At 37.6% G+C, this 27,738-nt stretch overlaps 1 protein-coding gene across 10 annotated transcripts in view; it reads right to left on the bottom strand.

The window, feature by feature from the left end:
• Positions 1–12,549: 12,549 nt before the first annotated feature.
• ZMAT3 (zinc finger matrin-type 3) overlaps positions 12,550–27,738 on the bottom strand; it is a 31,566-nt gene continuing 16,377 nt past the window's right edge. For 2 of the 10 annotated variants that reach the window (XM_045511279.2, XM_074367584.1), the window contains 5 exons: positions 24,303–24,422; positions 21,809–21,975; positions 21,587–21,687; positions 19,529–19,689; positions 12,550–19,350 (listed from right to left, as the gene is read on the bottom strand). In XM_045511279.2, the coding sequence (XP_045367235.1) occupies positions 19,297–19,350; positions 19,529–19,689; positions 21,587–21,687; positions 21,809–21,975; positions 24,303–24,422 (603 nt within the window). In that variant the 3' untranslated portion in view covers positions 12,550–19,296. Of the gene's footprint in view, positions 19,690–21,586; positions 21,688–21,808; positions 21,976–24,302; positions 24,423–27,738 lie in introns of all 10 variants that reach the window. The other 8 variants (XR_006722246.2, XR_012508257.1, XM_045511280.2 and 5 more) reach the window with 8 other exon arrangements.

Here is a 27,738-nt window from a genome sequence, read left to right as displayed (position 1 = left end):
GAAGGCAAAATAGTTAGGGACCTCAAGACCCACGGAATGACATGGTTATGGTACCCTGGATTTTCTGTTTGCCTCATATATGCCCAGACTTGGAGCTAAGGAGACCAGCTGTCCAATAAACAAATGCAGATTTTTTAAAAGCTCCAACACAAGCCTGCTGTCTCTAGCCAAAGGACTAAACAAAGAGGAGCCAAGCAAAATAGTAAACTTTCAGACAATAACATCTATACTTGAGCCAAACACCACAGAAAAGAACTGGTTCCCAACACACACCAACAAAGGCTGAGTAGGAACTAGACTTCCACCCTCACCTGGCTCCCCTGCCAGGGTTGTGTCTGAGAAGGCCATGTAGAGAGCCTGGACTTGCATTCCCGTCAGCCAGGAATGAGCTCCCCACTCCAGCAGGGTCAGTGGAGAGCACATGGGAGCCTGGACTTCCATCTCCCCGCTGGTGTGGTATGAGAGGGGGCCTACTGATGAGTCAGGATACACACCACTGCCCGGTAGTGATGAGGCCACTCTTCCTGCATGGTGCTACTTGAGTCTGTCTGGGGAGAAATAACAAGGCACTCCAGCCCCTCTCAGCCAGGCAGGTGTCAGTGGAGGCTGAATGGGGAGCTAGAACTCCCAGCCCTGAACAGCAGTAATACAGAGCTTCCTCTTGAATGTCAATAGATGCCAAGTGGGAAACCTGGACTTCCATCCTCACCTGGCAGTCACAAAGCTCTGCCTCCCATTCCCTGCTGGAGCTGGGCTTCAGGAAGCCAGCTAATACAGGGAATTTAATTAAGATCCAAGGTCTCATAACAAATTCTATCTTGAGTGCCCAGATTTTGATAGAAAATCATCTACCATACTAAGAAACAGGAAGATTTCAAAGGGAATAAAAAAGATAATTAATAGATGCCAACATTGAGATGACAAAATTATCTGACAAATATTTTAAATTATCTATTATAAAAATGCTTCAATGAACAATAATAAACACACTTGAAACAAATAAAAAAATGAAAGTCTCAACAAAGAAACAAGATTTAATGAAAAGTGAAATGGAAGTATTAGGAATGAAAAATACAATAACTAAAATAAAAAACTCAGTGGATGGGCTCAAGAGCAGAATGAAATGGACTGAGGAAAGAATCAGTGAAATAGAAGATAGAGCAATAGAAATTGCCCAATCTGAACAACCAAAAAGAAATACATTTTTAAAGAAATGAACATAGCCTCAGGGACCTGTGGGAGGATAGCAACAGATCAAACATTTATGTCATCAGAATTCTAAAAAGAGAAGAGAAACAGGGAAGGGCTGAAAAACTCAAAGAAATAATGCATAAAGACCCCCCAAATTTGGCAGAGAACATAAACCTACAGATTCAGTTTGGGAGAAAATCCCAAATAAGGAAATCCACACCAAAACACACTATAGTCAAACTTCTGAAAGTGAAAGACAAAAACTTGGCAGCAGTAAGAGACATGTTATCTATAGGAACAAACTACGTGAATGACAGTGGATTGCTCATTAGAAACCACAGAGGCCAGAAGGAAGTGGCACAACATTTTTCAAGTGCTGAAGAAAGAACTGTCAACTCAGAATCCTATATCTAGCAAAAATAACCTTTCGGAAGGAAGAGAAAATCAATACACTCCAAGACAAAGGAAAAACTATGAAAATCTGTCACCAGCATACCTACCCTAAAAGAATAGCTAAAGAAAGTTCTCTAAACAGAAAGGAAATGATAAAGGTAGCAACCTTGGAAACACAAGAACCAAAAATATGAGTAAATACAATAGACTTTCCCTTTGCACTTCTGTTTTCTATATTATGATTGAGAGTTGAAGCAAAAATTATTAGACTGTGACCTGGTTCTAAATGTTTGTGGAGAAAATAGTTAAGTCAATTATAAACAGGAGAGGATAAAGGAATGTAATGGGGGTAAGTTTTCTACACTTCACTTGAAATACTAAAAGGACAACACTAGTAAAATGTGATGTTAAGTATACATAATGTAATACCTAGAGCAATCATTAAAAATGCTACACAAAGATATACCACCAAAACACTATAGATAAGTCAATAACTACATTAAATGGAAATGATTTAAATATAACAATTAAAAGACAGGCCGGAAGGAGGGTATAGCTCAGTGATAGTGCGTGTTTAGCATGCACAAGGTCCTGGGTTCAAACCCCAGGACCTCCATTAAAATAAATAAACAAATAAACCCAGTTACCTCCTCCCCCTTACCAAAAAAAAAAAAAAAAAAAAAAATTAAAAATAAAAGACACAGGCTGGCAGAGTGGATTAAAAAATTATGGCCTAACTATATACTGTCTATAAGAAACTCACTTTAAATAAAGCAATGTAAGCACGTTGAAAGTAAAAGCGTGGAAAAATACGTACCATGAACACTTTCATTAAAAAAGCACTGGTGGATATGTGAATATCAGACAAAGAAGCCTTCAGGGCAAAGAAAATGACTAGAGACAGAAAGAGACATCACGTAATAATAAAGGGGCCAACCCAGCAAGCAGACAGAGCAGTCCTGGGTGTAGATAACACCAACTATAAATCTCAAAATATGTGCTGCAAAACTGATAAAACTAAAAGGAGAAATAGACAAATCCACTGTTACAGTTGGAGACTTGAACACTCCTTTCTCAACAATTACTAAAACATTCAGATAGAAAATCAGCAAGGATATAGGACTCAAAAACTTATCAACATGATCTAATCATTTATAGAATATTCCATGGAACAGCAAAATACACATTCTTTTCAAGTTGCCACAGAATATATACCAAAATAGACCATATTCTGGGCCATAAAATAAACCTCAACAAATTTAAAGGAATTAAAATCATACAGTGTTCTTTGACCACAGTGGAATCAAACTAGAAATGAAAAATAGAAAAATTGGAAAATCTCCAAACACTTGGAAGTTATGCAACACACCCTTCACTCTTAAATAATCCGTGAGTCAAAGAGGAAGTCTCAAGTGAAATTTTTAAAAATATATTAAACTGAACAAAAGTGAAAGTACAAAATATCATTACTAAAGCTGTGCTAAGAATGAAATTTATAGTACTAAATGTGTATGTCAGATACAAGGAAAAATCTCAAATAGATTGTCTAAACTTCCACCTCAACAACGTAGAAAAAGAAGAACAAAATTAACCCAAAGCAAGCCTAAGGAAGGAAATACTAAAGAGAAGAAAGCAATGAAATTGAAAACAGAAAAACAATAGAGAAAAATCAAACACAAAACTAGTTCTCTGAAAAGATCAATAAAACCAATGAACCTCTAGCAAGACTGACAAAAGTGAATAAGAGAGAAGACACAAATTATAGATAAAAGGGGGATATCACTATAGATCCCACAGCCAACAAAGGGTTAATAAGGGAATACTATGTATTAGGACCAGTACACATAACAAACATTGACAATTTAGACAAACTCAGCCTAAGTATCAAGATTTTGCCAGGCTACTCATCTTAATAATCCTGGCAATAAATTAAAGTTTTAAAGCGATACTTACTTTTCATTTTCTTATCTTTTTAAAACAAAAGCAAAACATTCCATCTAAACTAGTGTGGGCCCCCCTCCATCAGGGTTACCTTAGGTACTTGTTTAAAATGCAGATTTCTTGACTCAGCTCAGGTTGACTTAATTCGGGGCCGCTGAGAGTGGGGCTGAAGAACCCGCACCCCAGGGATTATACTGCCCCTGAAGCTTGAGATCTCCAGCCTCACCTCAGAAAGCCCTGAGGCTGAAAGGGCCTGATTGTTTTCAGAATGTTACTTTTTATTCTTCACTCTTGTTCTATCATTTGTTGCCATCCGGTGAGTGAAATGGTAATTGCCCCAGCTTAAGGGCTTTTATTTCGCCTTACTCCATAAGGCAAGGATGGTGATGGCGAACAAGATTTTCACAAAACTAAATATGGGAAAACCAGCCTCAATGGGAAAATGCAATTTCCCTTTCCCACATTTTCTTTCCCATTACTTTACCTACATATGCAAACACACTTTTGGTTGGTTGGTTTACTTTGATTTAGGCTCCTGATTAAATGTGTTAAATGTAATCATTTGAGTGTTACATCCCCAAGTCCAGCACAGTGTCCTTCCATCACTCCACGCTATATTCCTGCCCATGTTGTGGTGAATCAGTTGTGTGTGTTCCCCAAGGATGGTTATGAGTTAAGGGAAAGATTCCCACAGACATCAAGCAGGTGATGTTTCTTTAATGGCGATGATGTGAAAACTTTGAGAATGGTTACATAAAGCAGGTGATAACACAAACAGAAGCGAAACTTTCCAGGTCCCCCCACGTTCCACAGGCTGTGGATAAACCATCATCCTGGGCATGAAAATTTGCTGGACAGGAGATGCATCTTCCATTCTCATGGAGATCTAATGCCCCTCTGTCCTGGAAACCACCGAGGCTACGTCAGACTTCAAAACGTGCCCAAACCCGTGCTAGGTGGTCACAGCAATGCTGAGGAAGGCCAAGGTCCTTTTTCCAGAAGCACATTTCCCCATGTTCTGGAAAGTCTGAGGTTCACTCCTGTAACTATCATTTCCAAAACATATCAGGGCCTCAGGCACTATGGTTTCTGGAAGTGCCACAAGGAAAACGAACAAGAGAGGAATGATGCTATTTGGCAAAAGTAGAATTTCATTTGCCAAGTACTTGACAATATGCTAAGAGGCAGGCACAGTGTTACTGATATTTTAAAAGCTTTTGAAACATAAGATCAAGACCAATTTGCTCTTCCTGCTTCTTTTTCTCACTTTCTAGTCAAATTCAAACAGGGTCACCACCTCCTACAATCACAGTGGCTGTCATTGTCTCCTACTCCATTGAGAAAATTTAGGTCAACTAACATCACCCATCTCAGCTTTCTTTTCCTTACATGTATCTTTAATACATTAGCTTCCCTTAAGAAGTGATAAGACATACTGGTCAAGAGTACGAACTCTGAAACCAGACAGCCTGGCAACCTGACTCCCTACCAGTTGTGTGATGTTGTGCAGTTACTTAACCTCTCTGTGCCTCAATTTTTTAATCTGTAAAGTGGGGGTAGTAATAATACATACCTCACAGTATATGAGAGTCCTTGCGAAGAAGAAAAGCTTATATTTATTAAACATTTTGAAAACAGAACAGTGCCTAGGGCGTAGTAGATATATAGCAATGTTTGCTATCATTATTCCTATCTCAGAGAATGAAGAGCCCATCTCCTTTTAGAGGTAAGCCCCTGTATCTGTGCTCCTGATGCCACTCCCATCATCGCCAACCAGAGCTGGCTCCATCAGTGTCTTCTTCCTCTGTCTGCAATCTCTCCCTCTCTCCTAGCTCTTTCTCCTTGGCCTTTAAAGATGCTTGAGTGTGGGGGAGTTAGAGAAGGGTCCCCAGCAGTATCTAAACTGAAGTTGGCCTTGAAGGCTGAGTAGGAATTTGCTGATGGAAGGAGGGTAGTAAGGAATCAGTGTAGGGCTGCAGAAGTGGGATTTCAAGCAAAGGAAACAGCACTAGCAAAGGGCATGGAGTGTCTGAGGACTTGCTGGGGGTGGTCATGGTGTAGAATACCTGGGGTGAGTCCCTGAAGGTGAATCTCTAAGCCAGGGTCATAACTGCAAAGGCCTGCAGAGCCAGGAAGGGAAACTGGATGAATCAAGTGAGCTGGTTAAGAAAATAGGGAATGGAGGAGGTCTCAGCATTGGTGCTCACCTGAAAAGCAGAACCTGTGATAGGGGCTTACGAACAAGCAGTTTATTTTAGGAGGTGTTCCCAGGGAATGAGAGTGAGGGACTGGAAAGAGTGAAAATGAGGAGAGAAAGCCAATTCAAGGGTGAATGTGGATCCGGATACTGCGGTGGAAAACTGCAGCTCTTTCATTGGGGACTCCCCAGGAGCTCTGGAGAATTGCTGTGTAGAACACACCTTGGAATTACCCCCTAAGACATAAAAATAGGGAGTATTGATCAGCTGGCTCTTGATCCTCATTACTAAAGCGTTGCCACCTAGGGTATTAACATCTTGACACATACAGGTTTGCACCTGCATCAGAAAATTTAGAGCATTCTTTCCTGATTCCCATCCTGCAGTAGCAAAGAAGCCGTGGGGCAGAAGCAACGCTTATAGTACCTGTAGCCCCAGAGGAGTCCAATACACGGTGGGTTGTTGCAAAGTGGAGGGCTCATGCCCCATCCAAAGAGTGCAGCCACAACTCATTGCATCTGATTTATACAGAAATGCTGGCCAGTATGTCCACAAATCAAAATTTTACGTTAAATCCCTTGACCTTGGTCTCTTGGTAACTAGTTCTAATTTTTCTAGAACACTGTGGGGCCACATGAACTATACTTGCAAGACAAATTCAGTCCTACGCTGCTGGTTTATAAGCTCTGCCTTAAGAAGGCTTTGATTTAATTCTATGACAACAGAATTTAAATTTTAGGCATTGGAGAACCAGTGAAAGTTTTTAAGCAAAAGAGTGTCTTGGCCAGATTTAATTTAGAAATGGGTCCCTTCTTCGAATTCTTTGCTTTTACTCTTCAGCGCATCAACCCATGAATTCCAAAAGTGGCAACCACCTGTGATAGGGCAATTATGAGACAGCATACAAATCTCTCTTGAAATCCAGCACGGGCCACAGTTTTCTTAATTGGTAGTGACTTTGTGGAGTCCTTGAGCCCAAAGATGAATTCCTGTTTCCTTGCAAGCTACCAAGTGATAAGATGGTGATCCCATGCAAAGAAATATGAAGCTGCTCATTCTCTTTCCTCAGTCCACTAAGAAGGACTTGGCAGGAGGGCATGTGGATGAAATATACAATGGTATCAGGCAATAGCCATTCTGAGAGTGAACACCTGCAGAACACAATGCTTACAAACCTGTCGGCTGGATACTGTTCTGCCAGCAATCAGAGAGAATTCCTACGGAACAAAATGCATCAGTCCTCCTGCATAGGTGGAGGAAGGGAACAGAGGAGGAACAGCGTCACACTCAGCAAATGAAAATCCACCCGCACCAGGCTGCCAAGAGCCACTGGCACTAGAGCAAAGAGAAAGGCAGTCCTTATGCAAAAACAGAGGCACACTTCTCAGTTCCAGGAAAGGCTTTGCCTTACAGCTCTCTCCATCCAAAACAGGAAATATAATATAACTAAGGTGTCACTGCTTGCCTTTTAAAATAAAATTCTTCTACAGCAGTGAACTCTTCAACTTTGGTCATTTGTTTTCATTCCCTAGAGTGTATTTTTAAGCTGTATCTGGGGTGCATAAATTCATATCTAGTGTAGTACATGGAAGAGTTTAGCAAATCTGGGATAGAGATGAGAATACATGGTTAAATAAGAAGCATTAGAATAGATATTAAAAGTACAGGACTTAGAAATCTTCTCCAGTAAAACATAAAAACTACATACTTAGAGATACAGAGAAAAATGTTTGGAAGCATAAACACTATGCTAATAGTACTAGTTACCTCTAGGAAGGGAAAAGTGGGATTGGGAAAATGGGAATTTAAGGAATATTTTCCCTTTTCAAAAGTGTTGGAATATTTGACAGTGAAAATGTATGTATGTCTGTTTATGTGATTTAACTAATGGAAAAAAAAAAGAATTTCCTCTCTCTGAGAAAGTTCTTTCAGGTCACATAAACTTTGCAATAGCTGATCCAGTTGTGATTTAATGCTCTGTTCTACGACTTATTCACAGAAATGCAGAGTAATTGGATAGAGGAGTGGGTAGTCCCAAGACTCCACTGACAGGTCAGGAATTTTCCCAATTTTAGTGTTGGACAGAAAAGTCTTCACCACTAGAGGGACAAATTCTCGACTGAATTCTCTTCCTTCCAGATGCGGTAGCTTTGAGCACTCAAAACCCATGCCCTGTCGGAGAATGGGTGGCAGCTTCCCCCAGGAAGAGCCCCAGACTGGATGCTGAAAGGGGAGTGCCGCCCCGCCCCGCTAAGCCCAAAGCTAGGAACTCACCATCCTGCAGTGCGTACTTTCTTATTACTAATGTATTCTTCTGACTTTCTGACACAATAAAGTTTTTCCCTCAAAATTTCAAAGTTTTCTTAAGTGGAAAGGAAATTTTCCAATAAATTTGGGGGTAACATTAATAAAGTGCTTTTTAGAAGATTATCTGATATATAGCGTTAGTGCTTGACAAATGTGTGTTAAGTAAACTCTATGGACCAAGCACTAATTGTGCTTAAAACAGGACAAAGCGTTTGCTCAAGTGTTTTGATAATTTACTAGACTAGAAGTCCCATAATAGTATCTACCTGCCTGCTCCAGTCCCTTGTGAGTAAAACTGTCCTTTCTAAGGGGGCATCCCAGTAAAAGCCAAGCAACAAGTACAATGTAGCCATGGCTGTTTTGGTCCAAGCAGTCATTCTAGATCTTGGCTACATATTAAAATCACCTCAGCTTTTCATTATTTTTTGATGGAGATACTGGGGATTGAACTCAGGACCTCGTGCATGCTAAGCATGCACTCTACCACTGAGCTACACCAACCCCCAAGAAGCTTTTAAAAGTCGCTGGACACCCCAGCACACCCTAGAGCAAATAAATCAATTAAATCAAAATCTCTGCGGTATATAGTAGATATAAGTTTGCTGTTATTGTTACTGCTGTTGGATCTAACTTCCCAGATGATTCAGCTGTGGGACTAAGTTTGAGAACAACTAACTGCTCAGACTTTAACCTGCCTACGAATCAGCTGGGGATCTTGCATAAAGATAGGTTCTAATTTAGTAGGTCTGGAGTGGAGCCTGAGATGCTGCATTTCTAACAAGTTTCAAGATGCTGCAGTAAGGATCTAGTTTCTAGAGTCTATGGAGATAATTTTTAAAAATTCATTGCAGTATTACTTATAAGGAAATAATAAAAAAGAACCTACATGTCCAGAAGGATGAATGAATTGTGGTGCAGACAGTGGGACACTATACAGCATTTTAAATGAATAAACTATAGTTACACGTGTCATGATAGATAAATCTCAAAAAGTGTTGAGAAAAAAGAAAAATAATGATATTTGCATGTTATGATGCCATTTATATTAATACTGAAAGCCTAAACAATACTATGTATTGTTTATGAATACATATGGTATTAATACTGTACATGGAAATAATAAATATCAAGTTCAAGATGAGAGTTTATCTGGTGTGGGATGAGATTAGAATTGGGAAAGGGTTCACAGTGGGCTTCAGCTGAATCTGTATGTTTTCTTTCTCCTAAAAATATCAGAATAAAATGATGATGGTGCTGGCGAGCTTAGTGATGAGTATATGTATGCCTCTTTGCTTAGCCTCTATACTTTGCGCATATGAAATAATTTATAATTTTTAAAGTTTTTAATTTTTGTACACCCACGTTCATAGCAGCATTTTTCACAATAGCCAACAAGTGGAAGCAACCCAAGTGTTCATCAAACCATGAGTGAATAAATAAAATGTAGTATACACACAAAAAGGAGTATTAGCCTAAAAAGGAAATTCTGACACATGCTGTAACATGATGAACCTTAAGGACCTTATGCTAAATGAAATAAGACAGTCACAAGAAGACAAATAGTGTATGATTCCACTTACATGAGGTCCATAGGGTAGTCAAATTCATAAAGTCAGAAGGTAGAATGGTGGTTGCCATGCTCGAGGGAGACAGCATTTTTTAATGAGTTATGGAGTTTCAGTTTGGGAAGATTTAAACAGTTCTGGAGTTGCACGGTGGTGACAGTTGTACAACAATGTGAACGTACTTAATGCCACTGAACTGTAGACTTAAAAATGGTTAAAATGATACACTTTATGTTATGTATATCTTACCACAATTTTAGAAGTTTTTTAACTAAAAAAAATTCACTCTATATGTCCGTCAGTAGAGGACCACTAAAGGAAATTTTGGAAATCATACAATCAACACCACATAGTCAAAAAGAATGAGATCCATATGTACTGGTATAGAATAATTGCCAAGGCACACTGGTCACTGGAAAAAAATGTGTTTGGAATGCCACCATTCATATTGCATAGACTATCTCTGGGAAAATACCTAAGAAACTGGTAACTGTGATTGCCTCGAGGGAAGCAAACAAGGGAGCATGAATTCAGGACTTATCTATTCAAAAACCTCAACTGATTTTAAATGATCAGTTCTCAAATTACCCATACTCCCAGGAGAGATGAAAATAAATGACTAGAATTCACAACTCATACCCCAATTCTGAGTAACTGAATTTTAGAGAGGTTAAGTAACATGCCCAAGAACACACAGGTGACAGAACAGGGACCAGTTATCTTAGTGTGTACTTTTTCTAAACATTAGAAATACTTAATAAAAGACTTTAAAATGTCTCCTTCTAAATGTTTGGAAATTTAATAAAAGACTTTAAAATGTGCTGCTAGCTTATTGAATCAGAAAACATTATGTTCTCCAAAATAAATTGTATGGGAAAACCTTAGAATTATGTAGTACAGGTTTTATATTTTCAGCACAATTTACACCTGTGCTAACATGTGCTCCTGTATATAACTTTTAAATTTTCAACAGTCTTTGATGAGAGATTTTTTTCTAGTCCTTCCTTCCAGTTTGGGACTTTCATTGACTATCATTTTAATTTAGTTTCCATGTTTGTTGTTCACACACCCAAAAATGTTTGGATAATGGATTTTTTTAAAGCAAAATAGACATTTAAAAAAAAAAAAAAAAAAACCCCACTCACACACATATGTGTTTATATACATACACACCTACATGTGTATCCTGAAGGCTGATCCACCACTTTTCCCGCTCTGCACACTTTAGCAACTAAAGCCATAAAAGAATACACTCCTCAATATCTCCCAGATATGTCTGCCTTTGCTTTATTTAAGGATAAAAACTCCTTTCTTCCACTAGGTGGTTTTCAGCCAAAGATCCTGCTTCCAAGGGAGCATACCAACCACACAAATGACTAACTGTAAGATTTAGAGAGTCCACAGGGTGGCACTAGATACCTTTGGTCAAAGTCCATAAGCTAGTAGCTATTTCTAGAAAACAGGGATAGAGAAGAGCCTCTGGCACCAGCAAAGATTAAAACCTGAAGCTAACATGAAAGACATCTTGTTCCTGTCTGGAGGAGTGGCTGCCAGCCAACATTTGAAACTCTAATTACACACTTCAAGATTTATCCGAAATGCCAAGCAGAAGTTATAGACTGCCCGTGGTGGAGCATATTTCTTCCAGTGGCAAATTTCCATCTCTTTCCTTTGGACATACTTCATTACAAGTATTTGATCACCTTAAACGTATTTCCACATACACCCCCTCAATATCTCTTTCACACACACACACACACACACACACACACACACACACACACACACACACAATGCAGTGTATTTTTTTTTAGGTGAATATTTTCTGGTGAAGGTAAGGACTCAGTCACATCTCCATTAAATAATATTTACATTTCACAATAATTACCTGCCTTCATCTTTTTCTAAGGTCTTGATTTTCAACAGTTTATGAATATCTCACAAATAGGAATAAAACTTGGTGGGTTAAATCTCAACTCAGATGATAAAAATCTTAAAACTTATCACAAGAAGATATATTTCTGCTCTCTTTACAATCCTTTATCAATTTATAATAGGTTGGGAAAATTCAATGCTAGTCTTTTCCATATAGGCAACTTTAAAAGATAACACCCCATGCTTGACCTTGAATAGATTTTCATCAAACAGATAAGTCTCAGAAATGCCTGAAGGAAGACAAGCTCTTGTGGTTTAAGACTTTATTTTTATGCCCATTAGCATGGGTTTCTTTCACGCTAAAAATCCCTTGGAGATGATTTAATAAAAGGTGCTGATGCCTTGAGTATTTTACAACACACAGACAGATTCAATGTGATCCTTTCACTTCATTCAGAAACATTTTTCCTTGCAGACACAAGAATTTCTCCCACGACAGTAAGTGTATGTGTCTTGCATCCTGATTAAACAAACCGTAACAGCACCTTCCAGCCCTATAATCTTCTTTTTCAAATGAGCATTTAAATTCTAAAGCACATTGCATACAGCTAACCAGAATGCTTAAAAGACCATACCTCAATATATTGTTTATATAAGCTGATTATATTTGTAAGAGTATTTTACATGTGAAACACCCAAAGGATTGGTGGGCATATATGCCTTTTTAACGTGTTTATTTCCAGAAGCAGCAGTTATGGTCGCGCTAAGCCTAACTTTGCTCAGAATTTGAAGGGAAGATAAACTTTAAAATATACCAATAAAATTAAGAACTTGCTCTAGTCCCAGGCTAACTTTCAGAGACGGGGGGAATGGGTAGTGTGGGCAGCTGGGTCAATTCTACGGCAAGCCCAAGAGCTGACAACACTCTGCGTGAGTTCAAGAAGCAGGTGGCAGAACACGTATGTGCAGACTGACGAATGGTGAATACACTGCCATCAACCATCTGCATCAAAAATAACACCTCAGCACCTCGGTGCCGAGTACCTGCTTCCCTTGATCTCCCACTCATAACCAAACAATTTGCAGACAAGACTCAGAAACTTTTTATTAAATTGAACACAAAATGACTGTCATAATAACGTCAAGCCTTTATCAGAAATCAGTACATAAGTGAGGATACACAGCCAAAATGAGCCATCAACATAAGCAGTGTAAATTTTGAATAACTTTCAGATTCCTCTATTCAATATGCTGAATAAAATAAAACCAAAAGAGCAATTTCAATTTCACAATTCACAGTTGATTGGTTTTAACCTCATGACACGTTTGTCATTTATGAAGCCTCAGAGCACAGATTTCCCCAGTAGTCACTGGGAAACATATACACAGATGTTAAACCCCTGTATGACATTTAGAGAAAACTGTGGGAAACAGTCCCAATTTCATACAGTTTGGGCTGGCATTTTTTAGCTCTATCCTCTACCAGAGGCATTGTTCTAGTGAAATAGCAAAAGCAGTTTTAAAAGTTTGCCATGCCGTTAGATGAAGGGTTCTAAAGTCCCCCCTTGGTTTTCCATGATTTTATTCTCTAATTTAAAACAGTATCTGCACTAAAATGCAACCTTAACAGTGAAAGCAAAATCAGTTTTGCTTCTGGATCTAGAGCATACATCCAAGAGAGGCAACTTGCTGTCCTAGCAGATACACGGAATGCTTCAGAGCAGAGTCTGACATGCTCTAGTAAGGCATTTCAAAGCAGACACACAACCATACCCAAATTAAATTATGATGATCAGCTGAGGATACCACAAGGGGAACACCAAGGAACACAGAATCAACATGAAATTCTTACAAAATGACAGACTAATTTACAAAACCACAGAAAGGTGCTCAAGTACCAAAAGAAGGTAAAACAATGACCAGCCACTCTAAAAGAGTTTTGTTCCCGTAAATGCCAGATTTTCAGAGTAGAAATAAACCACTTCATGTGTGCTTTGCCCTAGGTAATATCGTTCATCTGGACACATGGGATGGGGTTACTTTTCCTTAAAAAAATATATCACGTAGAGAATATACATATAATCAGTGATATAGAACATTTCTTTTCACTAGTGAGGGGGTCACTTAAGCACTTACATAGAAAATTATGAGTGAATCATGAGGGTTATTTAAATGCAAAAGGAAATCTGATAAAACCTGTATTATTAGTTAGGATTCAAAAGCAAAGTGAGATTTTTAGCAGCTGCATTGATTCAATGAGGAAAATTCATGCAAAAATTTCAAAGTTCAAAGAATTGTGAAATGTTGAAAAATAAAAGTCTAATTAGTAAAAATACACATTTTCACTTTAAGGGTCCCAAAGGAAGTGTTTAGTTATTTTGAAAGCCATGAATCTTATTAAACAAGCACAAGAATATGAATCAGGAATACTGAAGTTTCAGTTCTGACTTACCCACTGAATCTTCCCAACAAGTCACTTAAATTCTTCACATTTTGTCCACATACACAAAAAAAAGGCATAAAAATAAAGGTATATGTCAATTTGTTTTTCCTAAACAGGACTAGAGTAAAGCTAAAGATGGTTACTAAGGCTCACAATTTCAACAACTCAGTGTACAGTACAATCATTTTTAATCCTGCTAATTATGGCTGGAGAGAGGGCATGGGCAGTTAGAATTCTGAAGGAATTCAAAGGCTTTGGATAAATTAATGGTTTCAACTTTCTCAACTACTTAATCAGTTCTAGAGTTGTTTAATACAGCTAATCATCTGTGGGGTTGACTCTTCACGCATCTCTACTTCCCAGTAGAACAGGTGAAAGCAGTAAAAGGAGAAAGGACACCAAGGAAAAAGCAGCCATAGATTGAAATGAGGTATAAGCTGATTTAATAAACCCTAACTGGTCATTTACAGTTTTTTTTTTAAAGAAGCTGCATAGTTCAGCAAAAATACATCATAAGAGGAGGGGTTAAGAAAAAATTCTTATCGTGAAGCTTTAAAATGTATGACAATGAAGCATTTAAAATGACCAAGACTAGAAAACTTCAGTTTGAAAAGGAGTCTCCCCTCACTTGAAGCACATACAAAAACAGAAACTGGAAAGCCAGAGTCCACAAGAGACAAAGACCTATGTTAATTGGCTCAGGTTATCAACTTCACACACTGCTTTTTAAAAGATTTTAATATTCAAACAAATGTTAAACTCTAGTTAATAACACCTATGCTGAACTGTTTAAGGGAAAAATAACATCTGAAATTTACATTAAAATGTGTATTTTTAAACACTCCATTGTTTGATGGGTGAATATAGGTTCAGACAGAAATGCAGGAATGCAAGTACAATAAAATGTTGACGGTAAAACCTAGCGGTGGGTATACTGTAAAATTTTTCAACTCTAATGGATGTTTTAAATTTTTCATAATAAAATGTTGAGGAAAATGTTAGTATTTCTACAATAAAATTAATTTAGCAGTGTGTTTTAAAAATTCAAAGTACTCAGGCAATTTAGAATTTTAAATTAAGCGGGAATATTTTGCTTTAAAATATCTTGAACCTGATTTGTGAAGATGCCTGTTTTTAATATAGAGATGAACTAGCACAGTTACTAAGTATTAAAGAGTTTTACTCAATATCAAATTGAGATTGCATGAAGAAACAAAAAAGATGTAGAACATAGAATTCACACAAACCTTTGCTATCCCAAGCTCCTGTTTTATGAATTGTGATTAATGGCAATAACTCTATCATCTCTCTGTGAAATGCTAAAACTTGCTAAAGGCACTCATATTCTGGGCTTAACGGAGACAGGGTCACATGGGACCATAAGCCAGTGTTTTTTTGGTAGCCACCCAGAAAGGGAGTTGATAAATGATCCTCCCATTCATAACGGGAAGACACAGTCAGTTATCAGTAGAAATGTCGTATGAGAAGCTATTTACACAGCTATTTGTCCATTCAGTTAGATTGATAGTAATAGCTCACAATGGAGTTCACTGCCAAAAAAAAAGCCCTAAAGCAAAAACAAAGCATTCTTAAGCACTCTTTACTATGTATGAAACTCCTGAATGGTGACTTGGCTGGTTAAAAAAAAAAAAATTTGGTAGGGTGGAATATTTTCAAAATAACTATTCAGAGGCCCACACTAAATTTTTACCTATACTAACAAAACATTTCTCTATTTCTAAAGCACCTCTGTTGTCTTTAGTATATGTGCCACCAAATTTTTTAGAAAGTACTCCCAGCCTATGTTCTGACACTGAGGAAACTAAACACATTAGGTTCCAAATCCATCACTCCTAAGCCCGTGTGTAGAGGATACTATGCAGAACAGTTACATGTCTCCCCTGGACAAGCGAGACTCATTTTATATGGGTCACTGGACAGTCCTCAAACTGTCATTGCTCACAGTCCCAGCCAATTCAGGAGTGAAGCAATCATTAATCCCACCACTAATCCTTAGAATCTATCTGCGGAGGAAGATTTAACCAGGTATAGACACACATATCCATTTATCTTTGTTCAAAGTACAGATAGGTAGCCATAAGCAAGCACACAGTTTTGCAGAAGAGCTTTGTAAAGTAAGGTGGACAATGTCATGCTTTCCTTTTAGCTGTTTAAGTCAGAGGGACATAAGGATGGTCTCAGATTGCCATGATTCTTCATCCAGTCTCAGGGTTTCAAAAACTCTAAACAGTTTTCTAGGCTCACCAACTAATGAAATGGGGAAATAGAGAGGAAGAGTTGGAGGAGGAACTTTTTCAAAATGAATGGTATAAAACAACTATTCACCTTGCAGAATTCAGTGCAATAAGAGACAAGCAGACAAATGTCCTAAACAACATGCACATATTTATAAGTTGTAATACATGATACACAAAGATGAGACCAATAAAGTATTTTCTGTTCAACGTAGAGTCTAAAGGATTACCTGGCACACTCAGTTGTGCAGCTGAACTTTAAAAAAAACCACTTTGAAGGCATAAGCAATCCAATCTTTTAATTGGAACACTGAAATTTTTTCCTTTACGATTTCTTGCCCTCAATATCTTCGAAGAGTTTCTAATTGTTATCTTCTAACATTGAGTTTTGAAATGACAACTTACACACAGATAGTCACAGGGAAAAGAGACTTTGATGCTATGCGTTCTTGCAGATGAATACTGGAATCTATTTGACTTATTTGGCTAAAGGTTTTCCGTTGATTAGGCCTCTTGTCCATCCTTGTACACAACATAAAAAAGATACTAGTATCATTCCTGGGGAGCACAGGCTGCAAATTTTAAAGCACATTACAGAACAGGACTCAATTTCACAAAATGAAATCAATGGAGATCACATATCACTGACTGCAGTAGTAACCACAGCCTTCTTTGACAGGGAAAAACACTGTCTTTAAGGAATGCATGAGTATGAGAAACTGTACCATGCAGAGATGGATTTATTTAGGCGTTTCCTTTGTGACATCTCTGTCACCTTTTGTTTCACTTAAGGAACACAGGAGACTATTGCAAGGTAACAAGCCCAAAACACAACCCATTATCACAGAGATCTGTGATTTTTCTGGGGGGGAGGGGATGTGTATATAATCTCTATAAATGATCCTGGAAGTTATCAACTTCCTAGAAATTAAGGAGCAAACTGAGCTATTGTAGGCAATATGGTATTTAAAGTGTCATATAAAACAAACACATAGCTCTTTTTTAGTGCAAAGAAATATAACAAGTAAGAAATAACGCTATAAATCTAACTGTCTTCTTTAAAAGAAAATGCGTTTATGCATTCATAACATCCATTAAGGGCACTGAGAGACTAGAAACCTGAATATGCAAGGCCAGGATAACCTTCAAGGCCTTAAGTCCACTGCTTTGTGTGTGTGTGTGTGTGTGTGTATTTATATATGAAATTGTTAAGTGGGGAGAGTAGGGCAAATCTTTCCTCTAATTTTATTTGCTAAGGAAAAACTGAAAGTGGATGAATGCCACTTTCACAAAATGTAAGTTCTTATCCACAATCTTTTACTATTATCTGAAATAAAGATTTGATGAAATTTTCTCTATGGTATCACACAAAATTATATATACACAGTTATATATGTGTGTGTGTGTATATGTATATAAATACATATATATATACACACATACATATACATACAAAGAGAGGAGGGAAAGTGAGGTTTTTAAATAATCATAGAGCCATGTGGCCAGCACTGTAATATTAAAATCTACCAAAAAAGTATACTTAGCAGCAAAATGAGTAAACTACTGACCAATAAGATAAGCTCTAAATTGCCCTAAAATAATCAATTATACTTCACAGATTACTGGAAAAAGGGTTATCATACTAAGAGTCACAGATGTAGCGAGAACTCAACAGAACATTATTTCATTCTTTTGTTTCTGGGAGAAAATAAAATTACTAAACAATTCTGCTTTTCAAAAAACCACCACTTCAATGGAACAGTAACTTGTTAGTGTACCAGAGGTTAATTGCAAAACTGAATTTTAAATATGGGTCTAGATTGTTCAAAAATTGTTCAGAAGTTCTAAAGGAAAGGAATGATGATTATAATTTTCCTTCTCCCCAACTCTTTGCCTATAGAATTCTCAAGGAAGATTAGGAGTTTTATTTTTAATTAGTAATATAAGCAATAAAAAGTGAATTTACCATAGTGCAAAGATACTGCTCAATATAAAGTTCCTGGTGAACGTGACCTTTCAAAAAAGTAGAGATGAACTTACGGTCTTATCCACGTCAATACAGTAAATAGGTAAATACAGTTAATGAAAGTTCAGAGAGTCCTCTATTAGTTAATCTAAGTATAACACTAGAGCTATTTTTAAAAAAACAGAACAAAAATAATAATACTGTTGTAATTATTAGATATGAAAGTAATCTATAATATATTTTCATTATCTTCAAGGAAGCTGAATCATAAAGGATAAAGCCAAAGTTCATGTATTTTTCTATTAGAAATGATGATACTGAAATTTGACTAACTTAAAAAAAATTCCTCTGCATCTGGGAAACAGTAAGGTCATGGTATTTTTCAGGACAGTCAACAAACTAGCAAGACAAAAAAGAATGTAAGTAAAATGTAAGGATCAGTTTATCTTAAAAAGTTTACCAAGACAAATATTAAGAGATCAGAACATATGGTGGAGGTCATCATATAAGTACATGTTATTATCATGAAATAACTCAAGTGAAAAATCAAACACATATTTCATTTCCTAAAACCAGATGAAAAAATACATATATAAAAACTCACTGGATATTCAAATGTGGGGCTTGGAAAACCTACAACATAGCTGGGCCATGAAAATGAACTTATTAGATAAGCTAATTCAACTAGGGGAGAGAAAAAGAGGATGAAAGAAGGTGAATTAAAATGTGTGAAACTGAAAGCTGGAAATGAAGTTTCGCTCTTTTGAAGTACACAAGCACATTAGGAATGTCTGAATCCAAGAAAACCTGCATGTCAGTAAAGGGGGGACATGATAAAAACTATCCTGAGAAGGACTCTATTGCAGTTTATACAGTGAATTCTATGGAAAATACATCGAGTTGAGGTGGATTCCAAAGAAGCCTTGGAAAACTGAAACCTCTGCTTACCTGTTTTCACTGTGATCTGAAGAATTCAATACAATTATTTATTTAACAGTACATTACACTAAAGTTGAAAAAAAAAAAGACAAAGTTTTTAAATAGTTAAAGCTCTAAGTGGTCAGGCTACAGTTGACCAGAACTTGGTCAAGATAAGTTATTTCTCATGGGGTAGGTAGGTCACAGGCTCTAAGCAGCTCAACGCAACTGACCTGAAAAAACATCATGACTTAAGTACGTTCTCTTCATTCTCCAGTTTTGACCCCTCATGGTACCACTGCAAGGTTACATGTATTAACATTAGGCAGAGAAATGTACTCATATCAAAAGAATCACAAAGCAGGGCATGTTGACAGAAGGCAAACCACAGGCAGGACAAGCTCTCTACTTGAATATGACAATCATTATACGTAGCCCAGATTCTCCATCTCATTCCTGTACCGCTGTTCAGACACCTTGCTTTTATGTTGCTTGCTCTCCAAATGCTGCCGGAACTCCACTTCTTCACCAGCCCCAACGTTACACATGGAGCAGTAAAACTGGCCACTTGGAGTAACGCACATGGCAAGATCACGTGGAATTCTCTGCCGAGAGCGGGGATTGAAGTAAGGACCTGCTAAAAAAAGACAAAAATAATGTATTCACCTCAAAATATTCACCAAATGAATGGAGGCTGACCAATTATCACTATAATTTGTAACTCCAAGCTGAAAGTATAGATTCCTAGCTTTAAAAGAATGTAATGTTAATGGGTTTTTGAAATTACAAGTTTATTCAGATTCAATCTTAAAAACTAAAATGATTCCTCCAACCATTGTCAGAAACGTTACTGTAGGGCCAAACCCAAACTCTAAATGGCAATGTCTCTAAAAAGTGAATATAATTTAAAAAATAATTTCCAAGCATATCAAGAGTTGTATGATTATGCTAATTCTTTAATCCGATTCTACTTCTAAGAATTATACTAAGAAAATGTTGAGAATTTTTGCACAGAGATTTATCAGCAAGGATATTTATTTCATTAGACTTGATAAAAGCTTTTTTTTGGGGGGGTGAGGGAAAAGGAAAGATCCAAAAATATGACTCAAAAAATTAAGTGATGAATGCAATGAAAAACTATACAGTCACTAAAAACAATGTTATAGAAAATTCTTTAATTATAATATTTGATTATAATATGCTATTAAGTAAAATAAGAATATCATAAAATATGATCAAATCTCTATTTTACAGAAGTAATATACACAAAGAACTGGAATGATATATACAAAAATGTTGGTAGAATTATTGATAATTTTATTTTCTTTTTTTACATAACTAAGTTCAATAATTTTCTGTTTTTCTTTTCTAGTATAGTAATAAATATTTAAGGCTTTTCTCAAAATATTACTTTAACTGCATGCTACAAATTTTGATACATTTTTATTACTGTTTGGTTCTAAGAATTTTCAATTACCAGTATGATTTCTTCTGTGGCCCATGAGTTATTTAGATATGTTTAAAATTTTCCAAACACATAAAAATTTTGTTTGCTTATTCAGATTTTTATAACTGACATCTCATTTAATTGTACTCTGATCAGAGAACATGAGTCTAAACTGCCTTCTGTCCTAGTTTTTTAATCTAATATTAACACAGGTTTCCTTCACTTCAGTTGAGTATTTTTTATTTAATCTTACAGTCTTTTTCTTTTAACTGGGACTTTAGTAAGCTTACATTTATTGCAGTGACCTGGTATATGTTTTGTCTTTTATTAATCATATTGCATTATGCTTTTTATATGTCCCCTTTTTCTATGCTTCTCTGTCTTCCCAGTTAAGGGAAGGCTGTCCGTTTTACTGTTCACACAAATGACCTCTGCTCCTATGGGTATGCGTGGGAGGCTGGGGGAAGGGGAGGGACCATGCAGTCCTACTCTCCCTAGGGAAGCTAATCGGAAAAAGCAGAAAACACTCTTGTCAACTAGCAGTTCTGAACTGAAGCTATATATAAGAACCACTGAGGAAGCATTTTCAAAACACACATATGTCAGAGTCCCACTCTCAATTAACTAACTGAAGATCTCTAAGTCATGGTTCAGCCATGCGTATTTTATAAAAACTCCCCAGGTAATTCTGACTCACTACCCTGGTTAAACACTCACTGCTACAATCTTTTTATTTTTCCCAATAAATGGAGATTTAATATGGTGCAACTTTAAACCAAATAGCCCATTTTAATGTTTAAATTTCTCAGCTGGCAAATAACCAGAAGCATAAAGGTACTATGACCAGAGACCTTAAAGCATACACTTGGTTTAAAATCAAAACAAATAATATACTAAATAGGAAATAAATAAATAAATAAGTAAACAAGGCCTGAAATAAACACCAGCTTGAAAAGCCACTAGACCAATTCAACAGAATGACAGCTACCCCCGAATTCTCAGGGCTATCTATTACCATTAGAGGAAACAAAAATAGAGGAGACAATCTGCAGAACGCAGCCAAGGTATGTGGAAATCCACAGGGTACCTGAATTATTCTGTACTGCATACACATTTCTCCTATTAGACATCATCTTGTATTCATTCCCTTCCTTCCGGGTCCGCCGCTGACCGATGTCTGAGGGCTCTCTGGAGAAAAGAAATTTTAAAAGAGTGAGACTTCTAAACCAGGATGCCTTTCTACCCTTTTTCTCTAAAGACAGTCGGTCTCCCAGAACACTCTGGCCTCAGAGAAAGCGGCAATACCTACGAGAACGAGTTGCTCTGAGCTTCGGCCAGCCGCAGCCTCTTGGCGTGGTTCTTCCCCTGGTAGTGAGCCTGAGCCACCGCCGGAGAACTGAAGGAGGCGTCACAGAGCTTACAGTAATCATTCTCTGTGGCCAGGATCACTCTGCCTCCTGGCTTAAAGGAGCCCATCTGACAGCAAAGACACAGGAGACAAGGCTTAAAAATGTGGAGTTTGTTCTCTTCTCCTCAAAGTTCCTTCCTTCTACAAGCTGAAAAATAACCTAAGGTTACAGCATGACCACAAGCACTCGGCTTCACAAGGACAGGACATAATTCATTCCAGAAAGAAAAGAAAAGAAAAAAAGGCTGGGAGACACTTAATCATGGTTTTGCATTATAATCACCTGTGTACCAAATTGATGAATGCCTCACTGCCATCTCCATCGAAGAAATTTTAGAAAAGAAGTTAAAAAGCCCAGCATGGAAGATTTAGGGCAGTACAGGTAAGGCCTAAAATCACATTACCAGAAAGAACGAAGTTCACTCAGAATCCATCAACAAGCATTTACTGAACACCTACTGTTAACAGGGGGCTTGCTACCTAATGCAGAAGTGATACATAGGCATGTATTTAAAACTCGGCCCCTGTCCTCAGAGAGTCAACAAATTAGTTACAGACATGATATAATTAGAGGGAAATACCCAGAAGATCCAGACAATTGTATTCAGGTTGGGAAACAAGTTAAGTGAAACCTAACAGAGTGCTTGGAAAATAATATGCACTCGATAAATATTGCTGGGTTAAAAAACGTGACAAATTAGATTTTGGCTAAAGAAGAATAAAATATTAAACAAAGAATCTAGAAAGCATATCATATCAGGACCAGCTGAAGAAAACAGCACTGTTTCACATGCAAGGGAAGATTTTCTGGGGACAGAATAACTGTCTTCAAAAGTCACAAAGGGCTATGTTAGGAAAGAAGGCTAAGGCTATTTGCCCAGGAGGATGTAGCCAGCTGAAAACAGTCCCCAGTAGGAAGCAGCCATTCAATTCTAGAGCAGCCTTCAGGAATCAGCACTGTGACAACCACTCAGGCTGAAGATCTCTCTGGCTATTTTCCTGTCCTCTGATTCTGTTTGTAACATATCTCATTTACTCCACAAATTAATGAGGATGGAGGAAGAGCTGGTGTTGCTATCCATACTGTAAGTACTGGAAAACTGGCACTCCGAGAAGTAATTATACCCTGATGTTTAGGAGTAGAGGTCTAAGGTCAAGAGAAATCCTTGCTCCACCACATTACAAAATTTGTAATGCTGTGGAGAAGTTCCTTAGCTTACCTGGGCTTCTAATAAACTCCCAGGTGAGACCAATGTGCTGGTCCACGGATCACACTTTGAGAAATAAGGCCAGGTTGTGGCAAGCATGAAATGAAGTTAGGACCCAGGCCAAGAATGACGTAAGGGAGGTACTTGCCATGAGCACAAAATTTAAGGGAGCATCAAAAAACTCAGCAATCAAAGTTTAAAGTATTTTAAGAAACATTTTTACAAGTCAAACATAATGCAAAAAAAAATCAATGAGGAACAAAATACCAAAATTTTAAATAAAGACAGGATCCACAACAGAGCCATGCCAAGCCAGACTGCAGCCTGAGGCAAAAGGAAAATCAGTAATACTTATTCTGTCTTTAAGTTTTTAACATTTTGTTCACCATTGACTTTATCACATTACTTTTGAATTTTTAAAATATCACATTAAATTATTTATCTTGATTACTGAGTGTTTTGGCTGCCTCTTAAATTCTGTGCCAAAGTCAAGTGCATCCCTCACCTCGCTGTAGTCCTGGCCCTGAATGAAGTAATGCATGAAAAGTGCTTAGCAGAGTACCTGACATAGTAAGTACTCAACTAAAGTGACCATTATTAATGAACTTTATTTTATTCTATAGAAAAATAATACTTCAAAGACATAATAGAGTCCATATTTCAGAGGCTACTAAAGTACAGAAATATCTTGCCTAAAGAACGAAAGGAACTTGGCTTTCATGTGTGTGTCATGATACCGAAGTCCAAAAAGAGTTTATCCAGGTTCTCTGCATAGAGGTAAGAAAAGGGCAGCCTCAAGAACCTGATCTTGCTGGAAGGCAAAATATAAAGTCAATGGGATTAATTGCAATAAAGATACAAATGTTTAAAAATCTCTCTTTTCACTCAGGGCTTCGCCTAGACATTCAAGGCCACTGAACCCAGAATTTTGAGAAACGCACAGAAGACTCAGGAAATAATTTTGTTTCATCACTTCATGCATCATAACCAAAGCCAATGAGAAACTGTGGGGATCATAGACTTTTGCATGCATGAAATCCAGCACCACAGTTCATGGAGTTAAAAGCACCAATGAGGACCTTTCAGGAGTCTTTGCCCAACTGTAACTTCATGGGCACAAAGATGACAAATTGCACACATAACCATCTGTGCATAGGACAGCCCTCACACCAACACGTGGGTCTCACCTGCGGAGGGACTGGAACAGCTGGAGTCGCCACAGGTTCCACTGCGTTACTCACTCTAGCAGGAGGAGGACAGCTGTTCGCTGCATAGTAATTTCGAAGTTTCTTACCATGATTTTTACCCTAGAAGTAAAATGAAATGAGTAATCACTGTGAGGAGAAGTTGTCAAATTGAGTTAATGCATTCACTAAAAAAAAAAGAAGAAAAAACCATTTTATTCTTTTTTTAAAAAAATATACTTTTTTTGAAGTATAGTCAGTTTACAATGTGTCAATTTCTGGTGTACAGCACAATACTTCAGTCATTTAGGAACATACATATATTCATTTTCATATTATTTTTCACCGTAAGTCACTACAAGATATGAATATGGTTCCCTGTGCTATACAGTATAAACTTCTTGTTTATCTGTTTTATATATATACATTAGTGAGTATCTGCAAATCTCGAACTGCCAACTTATCCCTTCCCACCCTCTTCCTTCCTGGTAACCATAAGTTTGTTTTCTAAGACTGTGAGTCTGTTTCTGTTTTGTAAATAAGTTCATTTGTCTTTTTCTTTTTTTTTTAGATTCCACATATAAGTGATATCATATGGTACTTTTTCTTTCTCTTTCTGGCTTACTTCACTTAGAATGACTATCTCCAGGTCCATCTATATTGCTGCAAATGGCATTATTTTATTCTTTTTTATGGCTGAGTAGTATTCCATTGTGTAAATATACCACAACTTCTTTATCCAGTCATCTGTCAATGGACATTTAGGTTATTTCCATGTCTTGGCTATCATAAACAGTACAGCTATGAACATTGGGGTGCAGGTGTCTTTTTGAATTAAGCTTCCCTCTGGATATATGCCCAGGAGTGGGATTGCTAGATCATATGGAAAGTCTATTTTTAGGTTTTTGAGGAATCTCCATACTGTCTTCCATAATGGCTGCACCAAACTACATTCCCACCAGCAGTGTAGGAGGGTTCTCTTTTCTCCACAGACTCTCCAGCCTTTATCATTTGGACTTTTGAATGATGGCCATTCTGACTGGCGTGAGGTGATACCTCATTGTAGTTTTGATTTACATTTCTCTGATAATTAGTGATATTGAACATTTTTTCATGTGCCTATTGGCCATTCATATGTCTTCACTGGAGAATTGCTTGTTTAGGTCTTCTGCCCATTTTTGGATTGTGTTGTTTGTTTGTTTTTTCTTATTAAGTTGTATGAGCTGTTTATATATTCTGGAGGTTAAGCCCTTGTCAGTCTCATCTTTTGCAAGTATTTTCTCCCATTCCATAGGTTGTCTTTTTGTTTTGCTTATGGTTTCCTTTGCTGTGCAAAAGCTTATGTTTAATTAGGTCCCATTTGTTTATTTTTGCTTTTATTTCTATTGCTTGGGTAGCTTGCCCAAGAGAACATTGCTGAGATTTATCATTTTATTCTTTCAGAGATATGCAACACTGGGGTAAACAGGCCACTAGCTAGATATGATTATTAGATCTTGAAGTAGAAGAGTCTGCTCTTCGATGCTAACAGAATGATTAAATTTATCTGGAGAAGATAAGGGAACAAAGCCAAGAGAAATTAATTTCCTATATATTTCTGGAAAAGTACCACATTTTCTAGTGATCTATGTCCTACCCCAACTTGTTTCTATTCACATGCCACTGCCTAAATATGAGTTTTATGACACTCTGATCTAATCTTTATAAATCAGTAATGAAATGGATAATCCAATTACTTTTACAAAAATAGCACTTACAGAGTATCTTTTCTACTTACAAAGAACTCTCATGTGCATTAGCTTATTTGCTGCTCACAAAGATTCTGTAAGAGGAATTTCTTACCTGTACTGTTATCTACTTATGACAGCTGAGGAACTGCAATCCAGAGAGTGTGGGGAACCTGCCCCAACACCTTCAGCAGGCCTAGCAGAGGGACTAGAGTGTGAGGCAGGTCTTCTGAATCCAAAGCAAGGCCTTTTTTCACTACAGCAAGATGGCTTCAGGATGCACCATGAGCCTCCACTAAAATGGATTTGCCTCTCTCCTCGTGTTTTAATTTATTATTTATAATCTGTATTCATAAGCTGATACAAACTGGTGGGCAGGGTCAGTGGTCTAGAAGCATTCTAAATGAGGGTAAAACAGCATATTATTCTTTAAACTGCACTATAAATTCAAACCTATAGGCAAACATTAATTCCCCATCTACCATATGCTAAGCCCTAGAAATAGACCAGGCTAGCATATGGTCTAGAGGAGGAGACAGATATGTAAGCAGTTACAGTAATGAGCTAAGTTCCTTGTTTTGGCTACTGGAATGCCCTAGAGGTGCTCTTACCATGGTCACAGTAACCTCCAGGGAGCCAAATCCAGTGGTCATGCCTGTGCCTTCACTGTACTCCAACTCTAGCAGCTTGATACAACTGATATCCCCCTTCTACTCTATTGTCTTCTAGGACTCCCTTTTACCTCCCTACCTCTCATTCTCTAAATGCTGCAGCATCCAATGCACTACCCTTGGTCCTCTTTTCACTCCATCTACATGTAAACTCCAGGTTATATTGCCCAGTCTCATAGCTTAAAAATACAGTCAATAAGTTGGTGACTGCCAAAATTATCTATCTCCATCTCTGTCTCTGCTGACTGTGTCCCCCCCAAAATTCCTATTTTGAAATCTAATCCCAATGGGATGGTATTTGGAGTTGGGACTTTGGTCGATAATGAAGTCATGAGGGTAGAACCTAATTAGTGCCCTTGTAAGAAGAGGCCAGAGAGCTCCCTCACCCTCTTTCAGTCACATAAGGATACAGGGAGAAATCAGCCATCTGCAATCTGGAAGAGGACTGCACCAGAACCCAACCATGCTAGCTTCTTGATCTCTTCCACCCTCTAAAACCATGAGAAATAAATGTTTGTTATTTAAGTCTCCTAGGCTATGTAATTTTACAGCAGCCCCACCAGACTAAGACAATCCCTGACCTTCAGAGCCAACTAAAGGTCAACTGCCTCCTTGCTATTCACACATTGCAGTCTTAAGAGGCATATCCAACTTAAAACGTCTAAAACATAAATTTTGGTCTCCTCCCCCCGAACTTTCTCATCACTGCTACCATTATTCATCCACATGTCAGTAAATGATACTACCCTCTACCCAGTTACTCAAGAAAAGCAGAGGGGTTCTTTTCTTGATTCCATCCCTCCTTAAAGCCAGCACATTCAGTCCATCAGCAAGTCTTGTCAGCCTACCTCCTAAATATATCCTGAATCATTCCATTTCTTTCCATGGACACTCAAATAAATGCCACAGTAATCCAAGCTACCAAGTTTTTCATTTGTCGTAGGCAACAACTCCTAGCCGGGCTCTGCTCTCACTCTCATCCCCCTACAATTCTCCTCAAATCAGCCAAAGAGATAATTCTGACATAAATCAGACTCATGT

This window comes from Camelus bactrianus, chromosome 1 (assembly GCF_048773025.1).
Source record: "Camelus bactrianus isolate YW-2024 breed Bactrian camel chromosome 1, ASM4877302v1, whole genome shotgun sequence".
Classification (NCBI taxonomy): domain Eukaryota; kingdom Metazoa; phylum Chordata; class Mammalia; order Artiodactyla; family Camelidae; genus Camelus; species Camelus bactrianus.
Note: the sequence above shows the minus strand (reverse complement) of the source record. Positions and strands in the feature narration are given on the sequence as shown.